At 36.9% G+C, this 23,393-nt stretch overlaps 1 protein-coding gene across 1 annotated transcript in view; it reads right to left on the minus strand.

Annotated features, from left to right (window-relative positions):
• Positions 1-16,310: 16,310 nt before the first annotated feature.
• Positions 16,311-23,393, minus strand: part of LOC123543432 (uncharacterized) — a 31,077-nt gene continuing 23,994 nt past the window's right edge. The window contains exons 17-20 of the mRNA XM_045329500.2: positions 21,374-21,525; positions 19,797-19,953; positions 17,580-17,720; positions 16,311-17,092 (exon numbers count right to left, since the gene is read on the minus strand). Of these exons, the coding sequence (XP_045185435.2) occupies positions 16,670-17,092; positions 17,580-17,720; positions 19,797-19,953; positions 21,374-21,525 (873 nt within the window). The 3' untranslated portion in view covers positions 16,311-16,669. The remainder of the gene's footprint in view (positions 17,093-17,579; positions 17,721-19,796; positions 19,954-21,373; positions 21,526-23,393) is intronic.

The following is a 23,393-nucleotide window of genomic DNA, read 5'->3' on the forward strand; positions in this document are numbered from 1 at the left end:
GATGAAAAGTAACACTTAAAAAACTTTTATTTCTAGAGATTTCAAAAATGGGTGACAGTTCGATAAAATATAGATTTCAGGTAGCAACGACGACACATATTTAGACACACACACTCAAAGATATCCGATACTATGAAGTATAAACACTTCTGCCATGTTTTTAGAAAAGTATAAAAATAATGTATTCAACATATACGTTCAAGAAAGACGTACATACAAATACTTCGAAACAAGTTATTCACAAACATTTTGCAAGAGCGAACAGTTAAATGAAATATCTTAGAAGCAAATTACTGAACTGTGCCAATTACAGTTTATTTTGATTTTACTAACAATTTTAAGGTGTAAATATTGCAGCGTTACTTCATTGAAATAATCAAAGCACTGAGAGGACTGATATGGGCAGCGGTTGACAGCTTCTGGTTATTGGTATGATCAAAGTTTGGTGATTCTAGTTAAACTACTTTTGATTAAGTAAATTTATGTTCTCTTAAGAAATAAATTATTTTAATTTGGTGGGTATCGTCTTGCCTAACATAACGCCTCACTGCTAATCCGCACCTGTATTTGTATTTATAGTCGTATCAGTTCAAATACTAGTCTGAACAATTTTAATCCCACGGGTTTTTCATGGGCAAATTTAGTGCAATGACAAGTACATTCTTTATCGGTAATCCGTAGAGGACAGATCGTTTACAAAAATTCCCTCCCAGCCTTCCCATTACAGTAACTTTGTTGTTTTTAACATATTTCTGCCGTCAAGTTTAATTATTTCAGGGTCAAAATGGTGAACCATTCTGCTGAACCCTGCCACAAAATGTACTACTGCACCAAACATGTCACGCCGCTTCGGTAATCTGTGGTATATTGGAGAACAAACTCTTTACAGTGTGTGTGTGTGTGTGTGTGTGTGCGTGTGTTTGTGTGTGTGCGTATAAACTCAATTTTGCTAGTATGCTTCTGTTGGTACATTTAATCATCATGGAACAATACGGTTGAATGGAACCGACTTGATTTTAAACTGCATGTATTCATTTATTAACATTCCGAATGTTACTATCTTTTTCTTTTTTGGTACTTTATGGTTCTTTCTTGTTTTTTGTTAAATATGGTTTAACACACATTTGAATACATCTGCGGATGTCTCTAAATTGCTTTTTGTACTTTTAGCATGTGTAAATGTTGAGTTCTGCTCAACCCGGGGCTAGAGGGCGTGGACGGTAGCATGCATTTCCACTACCGTCCATGAACAGGCTCAATCAAACCGACCCTGCAACATTTTCGTATTTGTCGTGTTGAACGACCTGTGAAGTTTCCACTTTTTCTATTTTATTATCACAGCAGCGTTGTTTGTGCCGTGTGGCGGCCGTAAAAAGTCTCCCCGTACATTCAATCAGGGCTGTTATATTTCGATCTTCTCAGATCGTTCAGCACGACTTTTATGTCGTGTTAATGGTACTGTTTAGTTTCTAGGCATGACCATTTCGGCCTGGGTGGTTCCAATACTCCCGCTTTCATAGCCTTGGGTATTGTATAGTCACCTCTTGGATATGGTGCCTGCTTTTTAATTTTGTCTTTTGACAGTTCCTGTGATATGCAGGCCCCATAACCTCAGATCCCCTTTCTAAATTCCATTTTGTTTAGTTCTGCCCATTGTTTTTTCGTTTAGGGCAAACCCATTACTTTATCTGGGGACCAAACGCCGCTTTTCATGGAATTACACACCACAACCCGTGTATCATTGAAGGTTCCATGTGCACCGCCGTTTGAATACATCTGCGGATGTCTCTAAATTGCTTTTTGTACTTTTAGCATGTGTAAATGTTGAGTTCTGCTCAACCCGGGGCTAGAGGGCGTGGACGGTAGCATGCATTTCCACTACCGTCCATGAACAGGCTCAATCAAACCGAGCCTGCAATATTTTCGTATTTGTCGTGTTGAGCGACCTGTGAAGTTTCCACTTTTTCTATTTTAAATCTAAGCACGAAGATATCATGAATTAGTGCGGGTTTACTACACAAAGCGATAACATGCAGGTTCGCCAAATCCTGGCATAGTATTTGCAGAAATATGAGGAGATGGTCTTAATGTCATTTATTCTGTAAAAAACATAACTGAAATATTTCTGTAAGAAATTCATCGGTTTATAATTCGATGACAGCTCATGAACATTACCCAGTTTTTTCGTGTGTGTGTGTGTGTGTGTGTGTGTGTGTGTGTTTTTTGTTCTGTTTGGCACATTTATTTTATCTACTAGAAACATTGACGTTAGTAAATACTCGGAAAGCAGGGGGTGGAGAGAGCCTTTTCGCTGGTCAGAGCCTCGGATTCTCCCTATCTCCCCCCTCTTATATAAAAATATTATAAAAAAAATAGAAAAGAGTTAGGGTTGGGGCAGCCGGCTCGCAGCATACGATTAACCTGTCTTTCTGGGTAGTTTTTAGATGAAATTAGCAAAAAAAAATAATAATGTGTAAATATTAAGATAACACGACAAGTTTTTGTCATATTACATATGAACTGTATTCTGTCTTATTGCATATGTTCATAAATAGTCCGGTATATTTTATGTTTCTTTCGGCATATTGATTGCTAAAGTACATGCATATTTGGAATGAATTATGGTATTTCTGTCTATATATATTTTGAAGGCGTTCTATTGATGTATTGTGTTATTGGGATATTGATTTGTTATATGAATAGTAGTTAACCACCTTTTATTCTACGGATGGAAGCAAATTTATCTCTATAAAAATATTACAGGAAACGATATCTCCCTCAACTTTTATTCTACGGATGGAAGCAAATGTATTTCTGTAACAATATTACAGGAAATGATAGCTCCCTCAAGTTTGCTTCTACAGATAGTAGTAAATGTTTTTTTCATAACGATATTACAGGAAACAATAATTTCCCCAAGATGGAAGCAGTGTTTGTTGTCAACAATCTTCAGAATATTCAATTAACATTTAACGAGACGTCGATTAAGAAGCAAAATGTACATGTCAAATATTTTGATGTTTCCGCCTGCGTTTCAGGATTGTGGGTTGGTCGGCTCTTGAAACCCGACTAAGCGCCCTTTACGTTATAGTACAGTGCTAGTCGATAATGATTTAACAATTTTATTTCACGGTACTTCGATGCAAAATGTAACGAAAGAAAGAACAACAAAGATTGACAAATAAGAAAAACTTTAAACTTGTTTTATTGGATTTTAGTTTAACGCGTTTGGCTCGACTATTGGGATGATGAGGTGGGTACTCGCTCAGACGTCGAAATCGGCGCTAGCGTTACCGTTGCTTTTAAGTTAAAGTTTTATGAAAAATTCTCAATTTCAATATTTATTTTAATGAATGCGAGTTATCTTCAATTCTCACACAAGGATTGGTCTTGGTAATGGGCAGACATTTTCTAGTAAAGAGACAGGTGACTCAAATAGTCAATAGTTTTACATAGCGCTTTCAGAGTTTTTACAGAGTTTCGCTTTTTCTTCTTAACTTATTAATCTCACATGGTTAAGTGCCAGATATTCGAACGGTCAAGGTCACTTAATAAGTTATTCTAGTAGTGTTGGTTAAAAACTTTATTACACGATTCTCGTTTTTTACTGTTACTGCTACATATATGTCAGTTAAACTTAACATAGGAACTAGTGGGAAGACGGCTGTTTGTTTAAAAGCCCCAAAGTTCAAGTTCAGTCATCCGGCTCCTGAAACGGTTGATATCTATAACTTTTCCCGATCATCACTTTTTTGTGATACTTCTTTTTTTTTTCTCTCCTGTCCTATTCCTAATTGATTACACCATTGCTTCTTTCATTCTCCATTCTCTTTCGATTACTTCATTTCATTTCATAGGTCCTTCTCCATCGGTTCCCTTCTCACAGCTAGGTACCATCGACCCAAGTTTATTATTTTGTTATTTTTTTCAAGTTTTTTATTTTTCAGTTTCTAATTTTTCTCCATAATTTTTCTTAACTCCTCCTTCCACTCTCCAGTAAGCCATGCTACAAGTTTTATTATTGTTTTCACTGTATGTTTCGTTATGTTTTACGGAAGTCAGTTGACCTAATTTCTGAATTAGTACTTTCCTGACTGATAGAGAGCCTTCTGACTTTCTGTCAAATCATCACAGGAATGAATGCCTTGCTCGAGTTTGCAACAAGTTTTGTGCGAAAAGGAAGCATTTTCCTTGCATGTTTAAAGTTCAAGACTTGATAACATTTCTTTCTAAAGTTCTCCTTTTTATGGCGGCTGTGGACTAATTAATGCTTATCAGTACGAATTATTCACATCGTTTCCTTCTAATTATTGCAAGCATTTCCTTGTGTCTGGGACGAGAAGATGATCATTGGCTCAAACAAGTTAGGTTTCTTGTATAAAATGCGCCCACACACCGGGAACAGGTATATTGCGGCACTTCTGAATACAGAAAAGCTATAATCATGAATGTAAGTTAGATATTTCTATTTATATATACTTAACAAAGAGTAATTACAATTATATATTTTTAGTCTGTTAAGCCATTTCTATCTTTGCACAACCTTTGAAAAGGATGTGTTTTTTTTTTGCTCATTGTCAAGTCGCCATTTGATATTTTTTCTTTTTGAAACCTTTTGGTTTCCTAATGCTTAGACCTACAATAATCGATCTTAATATAGTGACTGTATGTGCTCAGAAGATGACCTCAATTGTTTTGGTAGTTCAAAGGTCAAAGTCACACTGGCCTTCAAACAATTTAGCTCAGTGACAAACAACGGTTCGGTCTACAGTCGTCATACTTCATTTGGTACCGTAATTGTCTTTGGTTAATTAATGGATGACCGCAGCTGGTTTGGGGTTAAGTATCTTACACTCAATTACTATAGAAGGTTTTGGCCTACAGAAGTGAAACTTCGTAGATGACTCCTTTTGTTAGGGGGCTAATAGCTCAAAGGTCAAAGCCATGGTGGCGTTTTGGATGACGATGAATTCCAATCAATAACTGCACACTTCTTTGGTCTAAAACTGTCAAATGTTGGTGAGATCATTGTCTGTAGTCATCAGATGATCTCTGATGTTTTGGCAGGCAACAGTTCAAAGTCAAATATCAGACTGAATATTGTTTCCGTTCAATGACTGCAAAATGTTTTGGCATTTGACTGACAAACTTAATGAGATTCTTGCATGTGCCTCAATAGATGTCCATTGCTATGGGACAAATAGGTTATATTCCAAGGATACAGTGAACTGGAGACTGAGAATGGTTTCTTATCAATGAATTGGAGAACTTTTTGGCCTACAGTTATAATAATTGCATGTGGTCAATAGACGACCTATGTTTTTTTCAGGGCTCAGTAGGTCAAAGGAAAAGATCATGTCATACAAAATAACAGTCCCAGTTCCTCCAACAGGCCATCATTTGGGCATATGTGTTTTAGAAAAAAACGTGTTGGAATGAATTGATGAAAAAATTATTTGACAATGGAAATATTACTCTTGGAATAAAAGAAAATGCATCATTTTAAAGTATCCAGCTTTCCTTTTTCAAACGAAAGTAAGGTGATAAATTATAACACTTTTTAATATTTCGTGTCTATAACTTTTCAGAATTTTTCCTTTGTAAAAAAAGAGTTTAATTTTGAAAAGACTTGCTTCAGTTGTATTTAATAATTGTATATGTTGTGGTAGCTATTTATATCTTAATCTGTTAAATTACAAAAATCGATTGATTTAAACAAAACTTGAGAAAGGCATAAAGAAACAACACCGCAAAATGCGGGAATGCACAGAGCATAAGTACTAGGTGCATTTCATGATACATTAACTTGAAATTTCGAAGTGCTAACCCCAAAATGTTTACTAGACTTACCTGACTGAAAATTTTGAGTTATTAACTCGTAATTTAGACTAAACAAATTAAGCTCTGTCACATGAGCTCGTCAAAGATAGGACAGAAAACTTCAAGACTTAAACACGGTTAAAGTAGTGATATAAGTGATATAATCTTATGAACGAAAACTAATCGATAATCATATTATGACTACCAGAGGGCTGCACAACTTATATAATCTCAGGCAGGATTTATCATATACTGGTGGTTAATGGTTATCTATATTTAGACTTACGTAACTCGAAATTTTGATTTAAGTAACGTGGGATGCTAAGTCGAGATTCGATTTTTATAATCTAAATTTCGATTAATACGTAACAATGCTCTTTACACTTCTGCTTTGCCGTACGAAAATCAAATATAATTTTCCTTCAAATGATATAACTTACATCATTTCATACAGGTTCTTCTTTATTGAACAATGCGAACAGTGGCAAAGAGTTTTGCAACTTAAACTTATTAACCCTTACCCTGCTAAATTTCTATAATGAACTTGTCCATCTTTCACTTTGGGCAGGACCATTAACCAGTAGAAGGGAACTTTACCAAATAATGACTGAATGACTAACAGTGTATATCTTGATCAGACTGCACAGATGTGCAGACCTTTATGTGATATGCTGGTTGGCAGACTCCAATCGTGTCAAGTGTAATAAGGGTAAACGCAAAAATCGCCTGAGTGCTAATATGACAGAATTTTTATTTACTTTTTATAGATGATTTATTCACCAAATATTACAGGTTGCCTCGGCTGTTGTTGTTGCAGTGTTGATCTGCTCTTACTATGGAATGAGTAACGCGTGCACCAAGATATGCGGTAACTACTGGGAAGGCGTGAATATACATACTTACGGTGCATTAAACGCTCCACAAAATGGCGAACTATGGAAAGACCAATGCTTTCAGTTAACTGGACGACATGCAACAAGGGATGGCTATTACTGGGAGGAGATTTATTACGGGACAGTGGTAAGTGATTTCATATAACATATCTTTTCACGATGTAATGAATCATCTAGTTCAAATTTGCAGCATTAAACTGCCTGGTGTGTGCAAAGTGTTGCACTTTATGTAATGTTTCTAAGGTAAAGAACGATGCAAACTTAAAGTAATTGAATATGACTTAATGGGGCATTGACTTCTTCAAATAAAAAGTTCACTTACATGTATATCCGACAAATCCTTAAAAAAATGTTGCCCCAACTAGGCGTTATTCTACCGCTGAAAAAGTTAATACGACTAACTAATCTATAGATGTACTCTAGGTAAAAAACGAAGAATTATTATTATACCAGATTTATATCATTATACCAGATTAAGAAGGGGGAAAAGAAGAAAATAATAAATGGATATGCATTTTTGTAAATACTTTTTAACAGATGTTCTGCCTTTGCGACCAGTGCAGACCAAAATCAGTCCGCACAGTCTGCACTGTTCGCTATTTAGTTGGTAACTTTTCAGTGAACACTCTTTCGAATAATGAAAGGTATTTTCCAATTAAATGATGGACTAGTCTATTTTAGAAATTGAGCAGGCTAAAGGTTAAATAATAGTAACAGGAGTAATAGTTAGTAACAACAACAACAACAACATTAATAATAATAATAATAATGATAATGATAATGATGATGATGATGATGATGATGACGATATAAATAAGAGATAAATAATAATAAATTATTTGTATTTTGCAGCGTGGCTGGGTGGCATCACAATACTGTTATAAAACATCTTGCTAGTTTCAATCATTCTTCTGTATTACTAAACGATTAATATGTAAACAAATTCATTAAAAATACATATATAAAACATTTTAGTATTGTTTTTGTTTAGAAACCCATAAAACCGCAAGAGCCTGTCGTTCTTGTGCAAACTCACAAAAAGGCAATCCCACATGTATACTTTTCTGAGGATTTTATACTCTCATCCATCTTATATACATTTTGTCCACTTCCGGTCACTTGTAGAATATACTTTAGATTTAAATCAACCACAGACCTTTTGCATCCTACTGGGACATGATTCGCCGAATGTGATGAAACTATAGTACAAGCGAGTCAGAGTTAAACAAATGAGCCGCGCCATGGGAAAACCAACATAGTGCGTTTGCGATCAGCATGGATCCAGACCAGGCTGCGCATCCGCACAGTCTAGTCAGGATCCATGCTGTTCGCTTTCAAAGAATATTACAATGAGAGAAACCATTAGTGAACAGCATGGATCCTGACCGGACTGCGCGGATGCGATAGTTGGTCTGGATCCATGCTGGTCGCAAAGCCACTATGTTGATTTTCTCACGACTCGGCTCAAATTGTCTATGTGTTTTCAAAAAGTATTTGACTTGTAATTATGCATATTTATTGTAAAGCGAGTGTCAGCTATTAGGATGTTGACAATACTTATGTCCTTTTAACCTCCGTATCACATGTAGTACATGTCAAAATTTCAGTTTTTAACCGAATTATCGCAGTGTTCTAGATGCCTAGAGAGAGGTCTGATAACCTCAAATTCTTTCAGTGCCTTTGTTTTCAAAATCATGAAATAGAATTTTACAGGTTATATCTTATATGTCAATCATTTAATTACGTTTGCAAGGTACTGACAACAGTATTGTTGTGACACGGGTTTTCCCTCATGCTTGTTCGCCCGTCCGTCTGCTTGTCGTTCTTGGTTTATCATGATCCATATCTCCTAAACCCCTCGATTCACATGATTTAGTATATGTGTCAAATCAAAATTACAGCTCAGCTTCGGGTAGGTTCCTCAGCAGACTTAGGCTATGTGGCACTTAGAAAAAAAAAAGTTTTGTGATAGCCTACTTTTCGTATTTTGTTGGGTTTAACGTTGCATCGACACGTACATTATAGGTCATATGGCGACTTTCAGCTTTGATGGTGGAGGAAGACCCCAGGTACCCCTCCGTGCATTAATTCATCGCGAGCAGGCACCTGAGTAGAACCACCGACCTCCCGTAAGCCAGATGGATTGCTTCCTTACATGAAAAATTCAACGCCCCGAGTGAGGCTCGAACCACATCGATGAGGGGCAAGTTATCTGAAGTCAGCGATCTTAACCACTCGGCCAAGGAGGCCCCCGTTCCTCCGCCCCCGCCTTCCCCCCTCCAGTGAAGTGTCTATCTCATCGACACAGGTTTCAACAAGATCAAGGTCTCAAATAAAGTAAACATGCTGTATTTTTGTATGTTTTATATTGTACATCAGTGCGGTTTAATAATATATTTTTTTACAATTTCATTGACTTCCGAGAATACCATTTTATCAAATTCTTCTTCCAGTTAGAGATTAGGAAACTGACTTCTAAATTTTGAGGATAAAGAAACAAATAAAACTGCTTAAATAAATGATAATTTCTTTTGTTTAGCAGTAGCGGAAGGCATCGATTAGGCACATGGGCTAGCGGAGTCATTTGGTATGCTCCCTCGCGTCCTTTAGTTCTTGGTTCATGTTCAAAATACATACATTGTACTTGAAAAATCTACATACACGATCGTATGATTATGACATAAAAGTACAATTATTAAAATTAATTCTCCACTTGTAATATTTGGTGCGAAAGGTGTGGTCGTGTCTTTAAAGCTTACTGCTAGCTACGCCTCTGATGTGATATGTTTGTTTAATAGAGCGATAAGTTGTTTACGATAACAGTAAATGGATAATTTTAGATCTATTCATGTCAGACTGACTTATACGGTAGTTGGATATGGGATTTAGATATATAGTTAATCTAGCTGAGGACCGGGAAGCGAAAGATAATCGTCTGCAGAAGGTGTACGACACAATTAGAGAAGAGAGACCATGGGACATCAGACCCGGAAATACAATATATACAACTACGAAGGAGAAATACATGATAAAACTGATCGAAGCCGGATACGATGTACCGGATAAAACAATACGCCATGTTGTGAATCGATGTTTCGCTGTACCCCACCCTTTACCGGATGGGCAGTACAGTTGTTGGTTTGGATTTTTACAGACAAATGAGGAGTTCCGTTGCCATGACTACATTCGTTGTTTACAGAACAATTTACAGCATCAACTCGGTGATTATTTGCAATGCTACCATGGGGCGTTGTATTGTCCAATGGACATGTTGACAAATCCGTTCGGTTCTTGGCAACCAGAGATAGATACAGCGGAGAATAGTTTAAAGGTGGTAAAAGACAAAGTCGAAGAGAAATGGCCGAAACATTGGTATGATGACGAGCTGCATAAATACACGCTGAAATATTTAATAAGGCTTATAAAGGCTGGAGAAGGTATTACCAGTGAAATCATACAGCATGTTGTAGACGGCTGTTTCCGTAGCAACCATAGCATAGATTTTGATTATCTCTGTTGCTATGGTTTTATTCTTAAGAAGGATGACACCCATGACTTTGGCGCATGTACATTTGTGCATGACATTAATGAAACTCTACAGTGTGACCGCGGGGTTCTGAAGTACATTATGAACGGGAAGTTTTATCAAAATACAGGAATAAGAAGTATGCCAGTGAACGAATTGAGGTACAGAAAGTATCTTACATCTCAACATTCTTTAGCAGAAAATGTACGTTCTCTAAACATGCAAAAAGTGGATCGCGTCTGGGAGAGGATAAAATACAAGGACTTGATAAGCCCGCTTCTGGAACACAGAACATGTACAACATGGCAAGAGAGACATTTGATAAGTCTTTTGACCAACGGAGACAATGTTCCGAATGAAGTCATAACGCATGCGCTCGAGGGTTGCTATACCTGGGGACATTTACTGAATGAGAGTTATGGTTGTTGTAGGGGTTATATATTAGACAGAGATACGTTTCTGAGGCATAATTACTCCAGGTGTAGAACAGATCATAAGCTCACAGAAAACCTGAAATGCCACAGAGGTAAAGTGTATCACCGCAACGATGAAGTACCAATGGGCTCTATCTTTTAAATATAATCATAGGCAGTGAAATTTATGTGAGGACTGTATAGAAAAATAAAGAATCAAAAAGTTATCATTGGTGTTAATTAAATGTTCTATCTTGAAATACGACTGTTATGTATCAGTTAGCCTCGTGTGATTACCTTCAAAACGATGAAGTAAAGGTCAGTAATTCATTTAATCCTTTGCAGTGATGAGAAGTTCTATTAAAATCTGCCTTTTATGGGATTTTCTTTATAAACTTTGTAAGATTCTTGGTCATAGAGATGTTCAGGTTGAAGATTCCATGATAGACTGCCCTAAACGCCCAGAGCTTTTTATCTTAGTCTTTGGACTTGTTCCATCGGGCACTTAATGGTGTGTGTCTCTTGTTGCTCTAGCTTCTGCAAAGGCAATGTTTATGTTTCCTTGTTTATGTTTCCTTGTACTTGTCCTTGTTTTATAAATCCAAAAGAAAGGTTCTCTATGGCTCGAACAAATTGACTAGAAGTATATTTTATGAAGAAGTAAATTATACGAAACTGGGCGCTACCTTTACGAGTCACGTGGGGGCTTTATGGTCCTTTTCTCGGAAATGATCCTTTTTCGTGGAACGAATCATTTGGTAACTGTGTATTTGCAGAAAGACTGACAGCTGCCATTGGTATAATTGCAACGCATGACATTTACATGTACTTGTCCAACCATACGAGTTGACACACTTGTACAGAACTCTCATCTTATTCTTCGATCAAGCTCAGCTATGCCGACTTATCCCGAATCCTCGAGCGACTTCCGCTGGGTAAAGCATTAAAGTGTAATATTATTAGAATTTTACTGTGTGCATTGCTGTTGGAAGGTTGTTACTCGTTGTCGGATGGTGATGATTATGTAGGTGATATGCTGTGAGATCGTAGGAATAAGTTTAATATAAAAAGGATCACGAGTATACAATTCATCAATGAAACCGGTATTGAATATCACAAATTTGATAAGGGGAATATTACAGTAAAGTCATATTAAAATCCTTCAAGGGGTTTAAGAGATACAGAGCGGACACAAAATGGAAGGCTCAATCCTTTGACCTTGAACCAACATGGCTGTCTGGTGAGTTCTGCACATCGTCTTAATGAGGTGATCATTTGACCCTAGTTTCATGAAAATCCTTCAAGGAGTTAATGAGACACAGAGAGGACACAAAATGGAAGGCTCAAACCTTTGACCTAGAGTTATGACCTTGACCTTGAGCCGACATGGCTGACTCAAGAGTTCTGCACATCGTTTTGATGAGGTGATCATTTGACCCAAGTTTCATGAAAATCATTCAAGGGGTTTAAGTTATATGGAGTGGACACAACTGTTACGGACAGACGGTGACCATTCCTATAACCTCCCACCACTCGTGGCGGGGGGATTAAAAATTGTCATTTGTCAATTTCATAATTATATTCAAAAACAGCCAATCAGCTGTTTGATCTTTTAGGCTGGTTTGAAACCTTTTAAGTATGCCAAGACATTAAAGTATTCCTTCTTTTATTTCATATCTTTACATGCAATAGTTACACAATTTTGTATAAACAAATAAAAATGCACCAAGAATTTCAACTTTTATATAAGTCACACAAAAACAAAATCTGTGCATGATTTCTAGATTTACATGTTAATGTATAAGAAAAAGGTCCCTACTAAAAATATGTAACATTTCAGTTTTTCAAAATTAACAGAATTGTTTAGATTTTCACGAAATTCAGTTATAAATTTCAGCAATTTAGGACACCTTGTCGACTTTATGTTGGATTATTTAGCACAGTTCATGTTAACTTAAGATAAAAGCAACATTGTCATAAATTCAATTTCTTTTTAAAGATTTTTTTTTTTTGCGGGTCAGTATTTTACACAAGGACTCTCATAAAAAAAAAGCTTTTCCTCATCAAACTAAACTGATTCAAGGTTATCTTAAAAATAGAAAAAATCTTCCACTCCAGGAGCCTTTATTTTCTCAACTTTTTCCAGCTAGAACTTTAGACATTGTCAAGCTTCACATAAAAACTGAAGAAACTATTTAAAGGGGTATTTAGTAAATAAACAATTAAGCAGTTTGTAAATGATGTCAAAAACACTTAAATGGTTGCCTCCGTGGTTAACCATTTCCTAAACTTCTTATATTTCTCAATAGTGGTCAGTATTGAAAAAATATTTAATGTTATGGATGGCTGGATGATGGCTTTAAAAAATCAACTTTATCTTTAGGTATTCCTTCGCCTTCAATATATAACTAGAGCTATCACTAAAGGTGATGAATGTACCCCCCGCATGCACTGACACAGTACATTGCAATTTGACACACACAAGATTGCATAATTATGTGGACTGTATATATATAGACTGTATGTATACAGTATAGTAACAACTAAACAAAGTCCCATAACTATGCAGAATATTTATCTAAAAGAATGTAACATGCACCATGCACAACTAGGGTTGGTACTGATCACTTGTGTGAAGTTTCATTAAATTGTGTGCAAGGGTTTGGTAGATTAGGCACGCACAAGACTGCATATGCAGACCGTATGTACATAGTATGTTAACAAGAAACAAAGTCCCATAACTCTGCAATTTTTGTCACTGAAAGAACCTAACATGTCCCGTGCACAACTACTGTTGTTACTGATCACTTGTGTGAAGTTTCATTAAACTGTGTCAAGGAGATGAGGAAAGATGGTGCACACAAGATTGTGTCTATGTATATAGTATAGTAACAAAAAACAAAGTCCCATAACTATGCAAAAAGTTTTTCTAAAAGAACCTAACATGCCCCATGCACAACTACTGTTGGTACTGATCACTTTGTGAAGTTTCATTAAATTGTGTCAAAGGGATGAGGAAGATGGTGCACACAAGTTTGTGTCTATGTATATAGAATAGTAACAAAAAAACAAAGTCCCATAACTCTGCAAATTTTTTTTCTAAAATAACCTAACATGCCCCATGCACAACTACTGTTGGTACTGATCACTTGTGTGAAGTTTCATTAAATTGTGTCAAGGGGATGAGGAGAGATGGTGCGCACAAGATTGTGTCTATGTATATAGTATAGTAACAAAAAACAAAGTCCCATAACTCTGCCAATTTTTTTTCTAAAAGAACCTAACATGTCCCATGCACAACTACTGTTGGTACTGATCACTTGTGTGAAGTTTCATTAAATTGTGTCAAGGGGATGAGGAGAGATGGTGCGCACAAGATTGTGTCTATGTATATAGTATAGTAACAAAAAAAACAAAGACCCATAACTCTGCAAATTTTTTTTCTAAAAGAACCTAACATGCCCCATGCACAACTACTGTTGGTACTGATCACTTGTGTGAAGTTTCATTAAATTGTGTCAAGGGGATGAGGAGAGATGGTGCACACAAGATTGTGTCTATGTATATAGTATAGTAAAAAAAAAAAAAACAAAGTCCCATAACTCTGCAAATTTTTTTTCTAAAAGAACCTAACATGCCCCATGCACAACTACTGTTGGTACTGATCACTTGTGTGAAGTTTCATTAAACTGTGTCAAGGGGATGAGGAGAGATGGTGCGCACAAGATTGTGTCTATGTATATAGTATAGTAACAAAAAAACAAAGTCCCATAACTCTGCAAATTTTTTTTCTAAAAGAACCTAACATGCCCCATGCACAACTACTGTTGGTACTGATCACTTGTGTGAAGTTTCATTAAATTCTGTCAAGGGGATAAGGAGAGATGGTGCGCACAAGATTGCGTCTATGGACAGACGGACAGACAGACAACCTGAAACCAGTATACCCCCCCTTACAACTTTGTTGTCGGGGGGTACAATTACTGTTTTTTACAAAACATGTAAGTAGGGCTTTATATGGTGTTTTATGATTCTTGAAAGACTGCCACATGCCTAACTTAATTATAGTTTATCACTAACATATAGCCTCAATGTAAAGTTACCTATCAGTAGAAAATGGAAACTCCTGTCTGAGTTGGTCCCTTATATCAGCCACAGCTACATGTCATGTTTTACACACGCTTTCACATAAGACCAGCTTTTAACAGAAACATTATAGACATATAAATGAACACTTCATTTTGTAATAATTTTACAAAACTGTAATTTTCAGGGCAAATACCAGAACTGTGAAAGATGGTGATATTACATTATTATATATATATATATATATATATATATATATATATATATATTTCATTTTAATATCAAGTTGCATTTGTATATCAATCTAATTCACTGACGAAGAAAAATACTAAGCTGCCTAAAAAGTGCACCAGTGATATATATCCATGATTTTAACTTGCTGTAGCTGCACTGATTGATGAATGATGGATTATGTACATATTTTTACTTTACATAATTATATTTAAGGAAGTTATCTGTCATTTTTCCTGATTACATAAAATAAAGCCTTTATCTGGCTTACAGAAACAACATAAATAATCAGCAACATGTGTACTTACTGATAAATCTTGCAACATTACAATCTTTCTGAAAATTATGTAGCATCACAAAAATGTTGACACATGGAAAGATTTTGAATAATGCCATAAAATCAGCTTGTAAGCAGAAGTCTTTAACCTTCAGTCTGCTGGCGGCAAGCGATTCTGCCTTTGTGACCAATGCAGACCAAGATCAGCCTGCTGGCGGCAAATGATTCTGCCTTTGTGACCAGTGCAGACCAAGATCAGCCTGCTGGCGGCAAGCGATTCTGCCTTTGTGACCAATGCAGACCAAGATCAGCCTGCTGGCGGCAAGCGATTCTGCCTTTGTGACCAATGCAGACCCAAGATCAGTCTGCTGGCGGCAAGCGATTCTGCCTTTGTGACCAATGCAGACCAAGATCAGCCTGCTGGCGGCAAGCGATTCTGCCTTTGTGACCAATGCAGACCCAAGATCAGTCTGCTGGCGGCAAGCGATTCTGCCTTTGTGACCAATGCAGACCCAAGATCAGTCTGCTGGCGGCAAGCGATTCTGCCTTTGTGACCAATGCAGACCCAAGATCAGCCTGCTGGCGGCAAGCGATTCTGCCTTTGTGACCAATGCAGACCCAGATCAGCCTGCTGGCGGCAAGCGATTCTGCCTTTGTGACCAATGCAGACCCAAGATCAGCCTGCTGGCGGCAAGCGATTCTGCCTTTGCGACCAATGCAGACCCAAGATCAGCCTGCACTTACGTACAGGCTGATCATGGTCTGCACTGTTCGCTATTCAGTCAGTAATGAACACCCCTTCGAGTAATAAATGGTAAAGGTTGATCAATGGTTACTATCTCACAAATAAGCACATGGACTTACACATTTCATTTAAATTATAATAGAAATTATGAATAATTAAAATAGTGAGATGTTCCATTAAAATACACTTTTTAGAATTTTCTTTGCATGTAAAAATGTCATGAAGGCTATAATTTCCCATAAAGTCCCATTATAAAATCTTGCTCAAGATCTAAAAATTTTAGATCAGTCTAGCAAAAAAAAAAACAATCACACCATCCTACTGGTCACATTTTTATAGTATATCTTGAAGTTTTGTAAAATACAATTAGAACAATTCTTGAACCATCTGTCAATTTCAACCTTTGAGTCTTTGAGTATGTAACTATTCTCCTAAACTTCACATTATTTGTTATTCTGTTGACTCCTTTAAGCCATTTCAAATGACTTTCATTAAAAGTCATTTAAGTCACAGAGAATATTACAATACTTTATAAAATCCTTGGTTCAGCTGTCTGCTTTTAGCTATACTGCCATCCTTGAGCACTATTTCTCAACCAGCTACGACACAATTATTTAATATCAGGTAGCACTTCTCGTTTTTACAGTAGTCTAACAAGAACTACTTTTATTTGCATCGTCATCTGTCAATTGCCTTATATGGATTAAGCGGCAGTTTCATAATCATCATCCAAATACCGGAGTACAGTCCAACCACAGCTAACGCCTGACTCGTATATGAACTGCCATACAATAAATACACTGCATTCAATGGTAACAAAAACACAACCACTTGTTCTGATAAAACAAGTGCAGAATGCCATAATATTCCCCACAGTACATAAAACATGGGCAAAACAGACAGTATTGACAGTATTTCTACTATTGAACGTAGGAACGACAAACCGCCAGAGCTCCATAAATCACTATGCACTATACTGGAGCAGTATAATATTGCGATACACATAAATATAGTCGGCACTATTTGGTTCTCTTGTTTAATGTTGTAAAAAAGTCTTCTATCTTTCTGTAAACACAACAGGATAAATGTTGCTCCACAACACTGAAAAAGAAAGGTTTGTTTTGACATTTTACCAAACTGCACTATCATGGATTACAAGAATCTATAACTGTATCTAAAGGGCTGAGAAGTTATCTCCAAATCACGCTCACCTGAGTAATACGAGTCTCAAGTCAGATTAAAATAATCTTTCACTGGTTCAAGGTACAGATGGGAATATCCAGCTCAAGGGTAACTGGTTAGGTGGTAACAAGGCTCTGTTGAGTTACTAATTAAACAATTACCAGAGAGAAGATTATTCCAGTCTGCACATAAAAACAGTTATCTTGCATGCCATATTCAACAAAAAAAATCAATGATTGTTAAAATAATTTACATTGCTCTCTGATGGTATTACAAAGTCAGAGAAACATTTTTCTCAAAGATTCATACATGGAAAAACTTACCTTTCAAGAACTGGTACAAACTTAGTTACCATGATCATTTCTATTTAGAGTTTTGCAAACAAATCAAACTGAGATTTACTTACCCAAATGTCATACAATATGCCATGAACAGGTGCCTGTATACAGGCAAGAAGGAATGTGAGAATACTAGATATATTTCCTATCAAAGGGAGACGTGGAACTTCTTTTTCCTTCTTCTCTTCCACTAGAGGTATCAACAGATCCTGAAACCAGAAAATATTTTATAAAGGGTGTTTTGAAATTCTTTTACATTTCTGAATGGCTGGAATTAAGTTCAAAAGGAAATGAATTATCACCATTTTCAGCACTGATTCAATTACATAAACTGCCCGCCCGCTTAGCTCAGTAGGTAAGAGCGTTGGTCAAAGGATCTCGGGGTCACGAGTTCGATCCTCGGGCGGGGCGTATGTTCTCCGTGACTATTTGATAAACGACACTGTGTCTAAAATCATTAGTCCTCCACCACTGATTCATGTGGGGAAGTTGGCAGTTACTTGCGGAGAACAGGTTTGTACTGGTACAGAATTCAGGAATACTGGTTAGGTTAACTGCCCGCCGTTACATGACTGAAATACTGTTGAAAAACGGCGTTAAACCCAAAACAAACAAACAAACAATTACATAAAGGGGACAGCTTACAACATAACAAACTACATACACGCTAACCACAGGAGCCTGAAATTCTATCAATAAGACTCCAGAAGTCTATTTTTGTTTTAAAAGTACCCCATAACATTTATTTTATATATAGGGGGTACTTTTTTTTTTTAAATAAGACTTCTGGAGTCTTACTGATAGAATTTCACACTCCTGTGCTCTAATGAACAAATAAATTTTTCTCAAAACAGTGAAAACTCCCTCGTATTTATGTTGTTTAATCAAATCATCAGACAGATCTGCACCTACCTATGTAATCATCACACTACTACCTGTACTAGATTAGTTGTCAAAAATCCCTACATAATATCTTAGCGTGTTTGGTACTGTGTAATGATAAAGTTCAACTCAGTACAACAAGAGGGTCATGATGACCCTGGATCCCTCACCTGAGTAATATGAGCCACATGTTTCAAATGGCAAACTGCTGCTAAAATATTAAGAAGGTAGGTCAGTAGATCACATTCATGGTAACTGAGTCAGTTTTAAGATCTATGTGTTTAACTGTACATGTCATCCAAATTTCAAGGCTGTATCTTAAAAAAAACAAGAAAGTAGGTCAGTAGGTCAAGGTTACAGTCAAGTGATCCCTAATCCCTTAGGGTCATCAGGTAATTATAATTAAACAGTCTAGGAAATATGATCTGAAAATTTGTAAAGTAATTTTTCCTGTATAACTCATAATTATAACAAATGACCCCCAGGGTGGGGCCTCTTTTCATCCCAGGGGCATAATTTGAACAAACTTGTTAGAGATCCACCAGGCAATGCTACATACCAAATATCAAAGGCCTAGGCCTTGAACTTTCAGACAAGAAGATCTTTAATTTTTTTTCCTAAATAAGTCTATGTTAAACTTGGTAACCCCAGGGCAGGGCCTCTTTTCACCCCAGGGACAAAATTTGAACAATTTTGGTAGAGAAACACTAGGAAAGGCAACATACCAAATATCAAAAGCCTAGGCTTTGCAGTTTCAGGCAAGAAGATTTTTTTTAAAAAATTCCTATATCAGTCTATGTAAAACTTGAGACCCCCCGGGGCAGGGCTTTTTTTCATCCCAGGGGTATAATTTGAACAACTTTGGTAGAGAACCATAAGGCAATGCTACATACAAAATATCAAAGCCCTAGGTCTTGTGGTTTTAGACAAGACTATTTTTAAAGATTTTTTCCTATATAAGTCTATGTAAAAGTTACGACCCCCGGGGCGGGGCCTCTTTTCACCCCAGGGGCACAATTTGAACAATCTTGATAGAGGACCATAAGATGATGTCACAAGCCAAATATCAAGGACTTATGCCTTGCGGTTTTGGACAAGAAGATTTTTAAAGTTTTTCCTTTTGGTTGCCATGACAACCAGAGTTCTGCATGGAATTAAATCCTTTGAACAATTTTGAAAGGGGATCATTCCTGTGAAGATTGGTGTAATTCTACCCAGTGGTTTTCAAGAAGAAGATTTTTTTTGAAAATGTTGACGGACGCACGACGGAGGACAGACATTGAGCGGTCACAAAAGCTCACCATGAGCCTTTGGCTCAGGTGAGCTAATAATCAAAACAGGAAATATTTATTAACAGCACTTATTACACAGTGATACAATGAGTTTATCGTAACACTGAATACCTGTGTAGTTGAGAGTATTTTCAGGGAAAAGCTGACTAGCCCTGTTGTCACCAAGGACAGTTTCCAAGCAGGAAGTGACATAAAAGCCTCATTCTTGTCACGGATTCCCATGTCTAAAAATAGCAACAGGGTGGAAAGTACCCCAAGACAGCAGCATCTGTAAGCAAAAGATAAAGCATGATAAAATATCAGTCTGACAAACACTTTCTGAATGGCAAACACTCTATCTAAACTATAAGCATTTAAAATCTTTTTTTCACATTATTAAATGGAATTATTGATTACCCCAATACATCCCATTTTTATCAGTGCCTAATTTACAAATGCTGAAGACATTACTGCATTTTTTTTTCAAGAAATATGACCAAAACAAGAACAGCTCTCAATACTTAGGGCTGTGTTATAACTGACAATATCTTTTCAGTTTATTATACTAACTCAGTTGCAACAACAGTACATACATTTTGTGAGCAAAGACTTTGAGTCATGTATAAACAGTAGATATACAGTGAAATCAATATTTGAGGGGAACTAACTTTTGTGAACTTCCTGGATTTGTCAATTTAAGAAAAGTAAAATTCCTATTTCTTGCTTTTTGGAAATCAATGAATACATGTCCAAATGAAAAATCTGAAACCAAAAAATGTAACAAATGAGCCGTGCCATGAGAAAACCAACATAGTGGATTTGCGACCAGCATGGATCCAGACCAGCCTGCGCATCCGCGCAGTCTGGTCAGGATCCATGCTGTTCGCTAATGGTTTCTCTAATTGCAGTAGGCTTTAAAAGCGAACAGCATGGATCCTGACCAGACTGCACGGATGCGCAGGGTGGTCTGGATCCATGCTGGTCGCACACCCACTATGTTGGTTTTCTCATGGCGCGGCTCAAATGATCATAAATGATTTCGCAGTTTTTTTTTCATTTTTAAGGCAATCCGACACAAGGAGATCATAGTGAGGCTTTATAGCTTTTGATGGTTGAAGGACCCTTCTGGCTTTATTTCAGTCATTGCCAAGTGCCTTGGTAAAAGCAATGACTTTCCTGAATGCCTGCCTTATATAAAAGAATTCTACATCTAAAGTAAAGTTTTGAACCCACAGTGGTGACGGGAGGAAATTCAAAGTCCATGACATCAAGCACTGGGCCAAGCAGCCTGATGATTTCCCAGTAACTGTGCGTCTTTATTTCTAACTATCTAGGTCAGTAATCATTGATTTAATATTTGAAATTCTTACCTAGGTAAGTCAAAGACAGCAAACTATTCAATTTTATGAAAATTTCATTTATCATGTATCAAAGCTGATAAAAGCGCTTTTACTATTACATAGTATTAAAATACAAAGTTATATCTAAATCTGTCCTACCTTCAATTAACAAATCAAGAAGAAATTTTACCGATCTGAATACACTTTTAAGTATACAGCCCCTTGATCCAGCTTTAAGCCAAAACTACTTTAGACAACACTTCAAAGGAACAAATTCTAGATCACTACACTGATTGTCAAAATATCACAGGCATAATCAAACAAGACACTTTAATGAATTTATAAAGTTCAATATAATGTTCCACTTACAATGTAAGTAAATTTTTCTCCAGTTGTTTTTGTGCTGTATCAATTTTTAGGAATATAAACAGCAGAGACACAATACAGATGCATGCTGGGATATAGAGACAACTTCGACCAATCACAGCCCAGGTAGGACTCTCATCTGTGTATGTATACAGCTGAAATAAAACAGAAATATAGAACTTAGGAATAATTATCATTATTAAGATATAGATACAAGTCATTTTTTAACTTGTTCAGAGCAACAGATAAGCTGTGTATTTGTGTAAATACTCAATTAATTGATAGAATTTTTAATGTGTATCAAAATTTATATGTATAACCAAAAAAACCCATTCTCATCTGTATGCGTATCATCGTAAATGGCCCACAGAATTTTACGGCAGTGGAGTTTGAAAATATCTAAATTTATTGATATGTATCAAGAATGCAATGAACATAAAGGGTCTACATGCACTATGGCATCGAAACTGGAATGAAACAGTATTTTGAATGACATTATATTGGCTTGTGCAATGTATTATTTGCAGTAAGAATGTTGACAAAATTTGTGCAGTCTGGTGACCGTGTCAATAAAAAAACTTTTAAGCGAATGGACAAGTATTAAACTGCGGATAGTTCAACTGAATATACATAGTGATCAAGTATCTTTTATTTTATTTATTTCTATGTGCTACAGTTTCATTTGTGTTGAAACCATGAAAAACTAGAGATGCTTTTGAGAAAAGCGCATGTCTCTCACAACTGCCTAATCATCTAAATAGTAAGTCAGTCTTTATATACTGTTTACTTAATCCACATGTGCATGCGCTTTCTTGACACCAAAAGGACGCCTATACTACTACTTTTAAAAGTAGTATAGGCGCCGGCTTGGGGTCAAAAATGCGCAAGAAATCTGAGTGTTTTTTGGTAATTCAAGGGCCATAATTCCGAAGTGCCTAGGCCGATTTGGCACATTTTGTTGAAGTCTGGTGAAGATCGGATGAGAAATGTTTGACTTAGAGTGCGGACAAGCTTTGTGACAGACAGACACACACACACAGACAGACACACAGACTGGAGTAAATCAATATGTCTCCCACAGTGGTCTTGACCTTGAACTGACACGGCTGACTCATGAATTCTGCACATCGTCTTGATGAGGTGATCATTTGACCAAAGTTTCATGAAAATCCTTCAAGGGGTTTAGGAGATACAGAGCTGAAACCTTTGACCTTCAGTTGTGACCTTGACCTTGAGTTGATATGGCTGACTCATGAGTTCTTGATGAGGTGATCATTTGACCAAAGTTTGATGAAAATCCTTCAAGGGGTTAAGGAGATACAGAGTGGACACGAAATGGAAGGCTCAAACCTTCGACCCTTAGTTGTGACCTTGACCTTGAGCTGACATGGCTGACTCATAAGTTCTGCACATCGCCTTGATGAGGTGATCGTTTGACCCAAGTTTGATGAAAATCCTTCAAGGGGTTAAGAGATATAGAGCGGACACAAAATGGAAGGTTCAAACCTTTGACCCTAAGTTGTGACCTTAACCTTGAGCCGGCATGACTGACTCATGGGTTCTGCACATTGTCTTGATGAGGTGATCATTTGACCCAAGTTTTATAAAATTCCTTCAAGGGGTTTAAGAGATATAGAGCGGACACAAAATGGAAGGCTCAAACCTTTGACCTCGAGTTGTGACCTTGACCTTGAGCCGGCATGGCTGACTCATGGGTTCTGCACATCAACTTGATGAGGTGATCATTTGACCCAAGTTTTATAAAATTCCTTCAAGGGGTTTAGGAGATATAGAGCGGACACAAAATGGCAGGCTCAAACCTTTGACCTTGAGTTGTGACCTTGACCTTGAACCGACAAGGCTGACTCATGGGTTCTGCACATCGTCTTGATGAGGTGATCATTTGACCCAAGTTTCATGAAAATCCTTCAAGAGGTTTAGGAGATATGGACCGGACACGAATTTGTTACGGACGGAAGGACGGACGGACGGACGCAGACCATTCCTATAATCCCTCCGCCAC

This window comes from Mercenaria mercenaria, chromosome 4, assembly GCF_021730395.1.
Source record: "Mercenaria mercenaria strain notata chromosome 4, MADL_Memer_1, whole genome shotgun sequence".
Classification (NCBI taxonomy): Eukaryota; Metazoa; Mollusca; class Bivalvia; order Venerida; family Veneridae; genus Mercenaria; species Mercenaria mercenaria.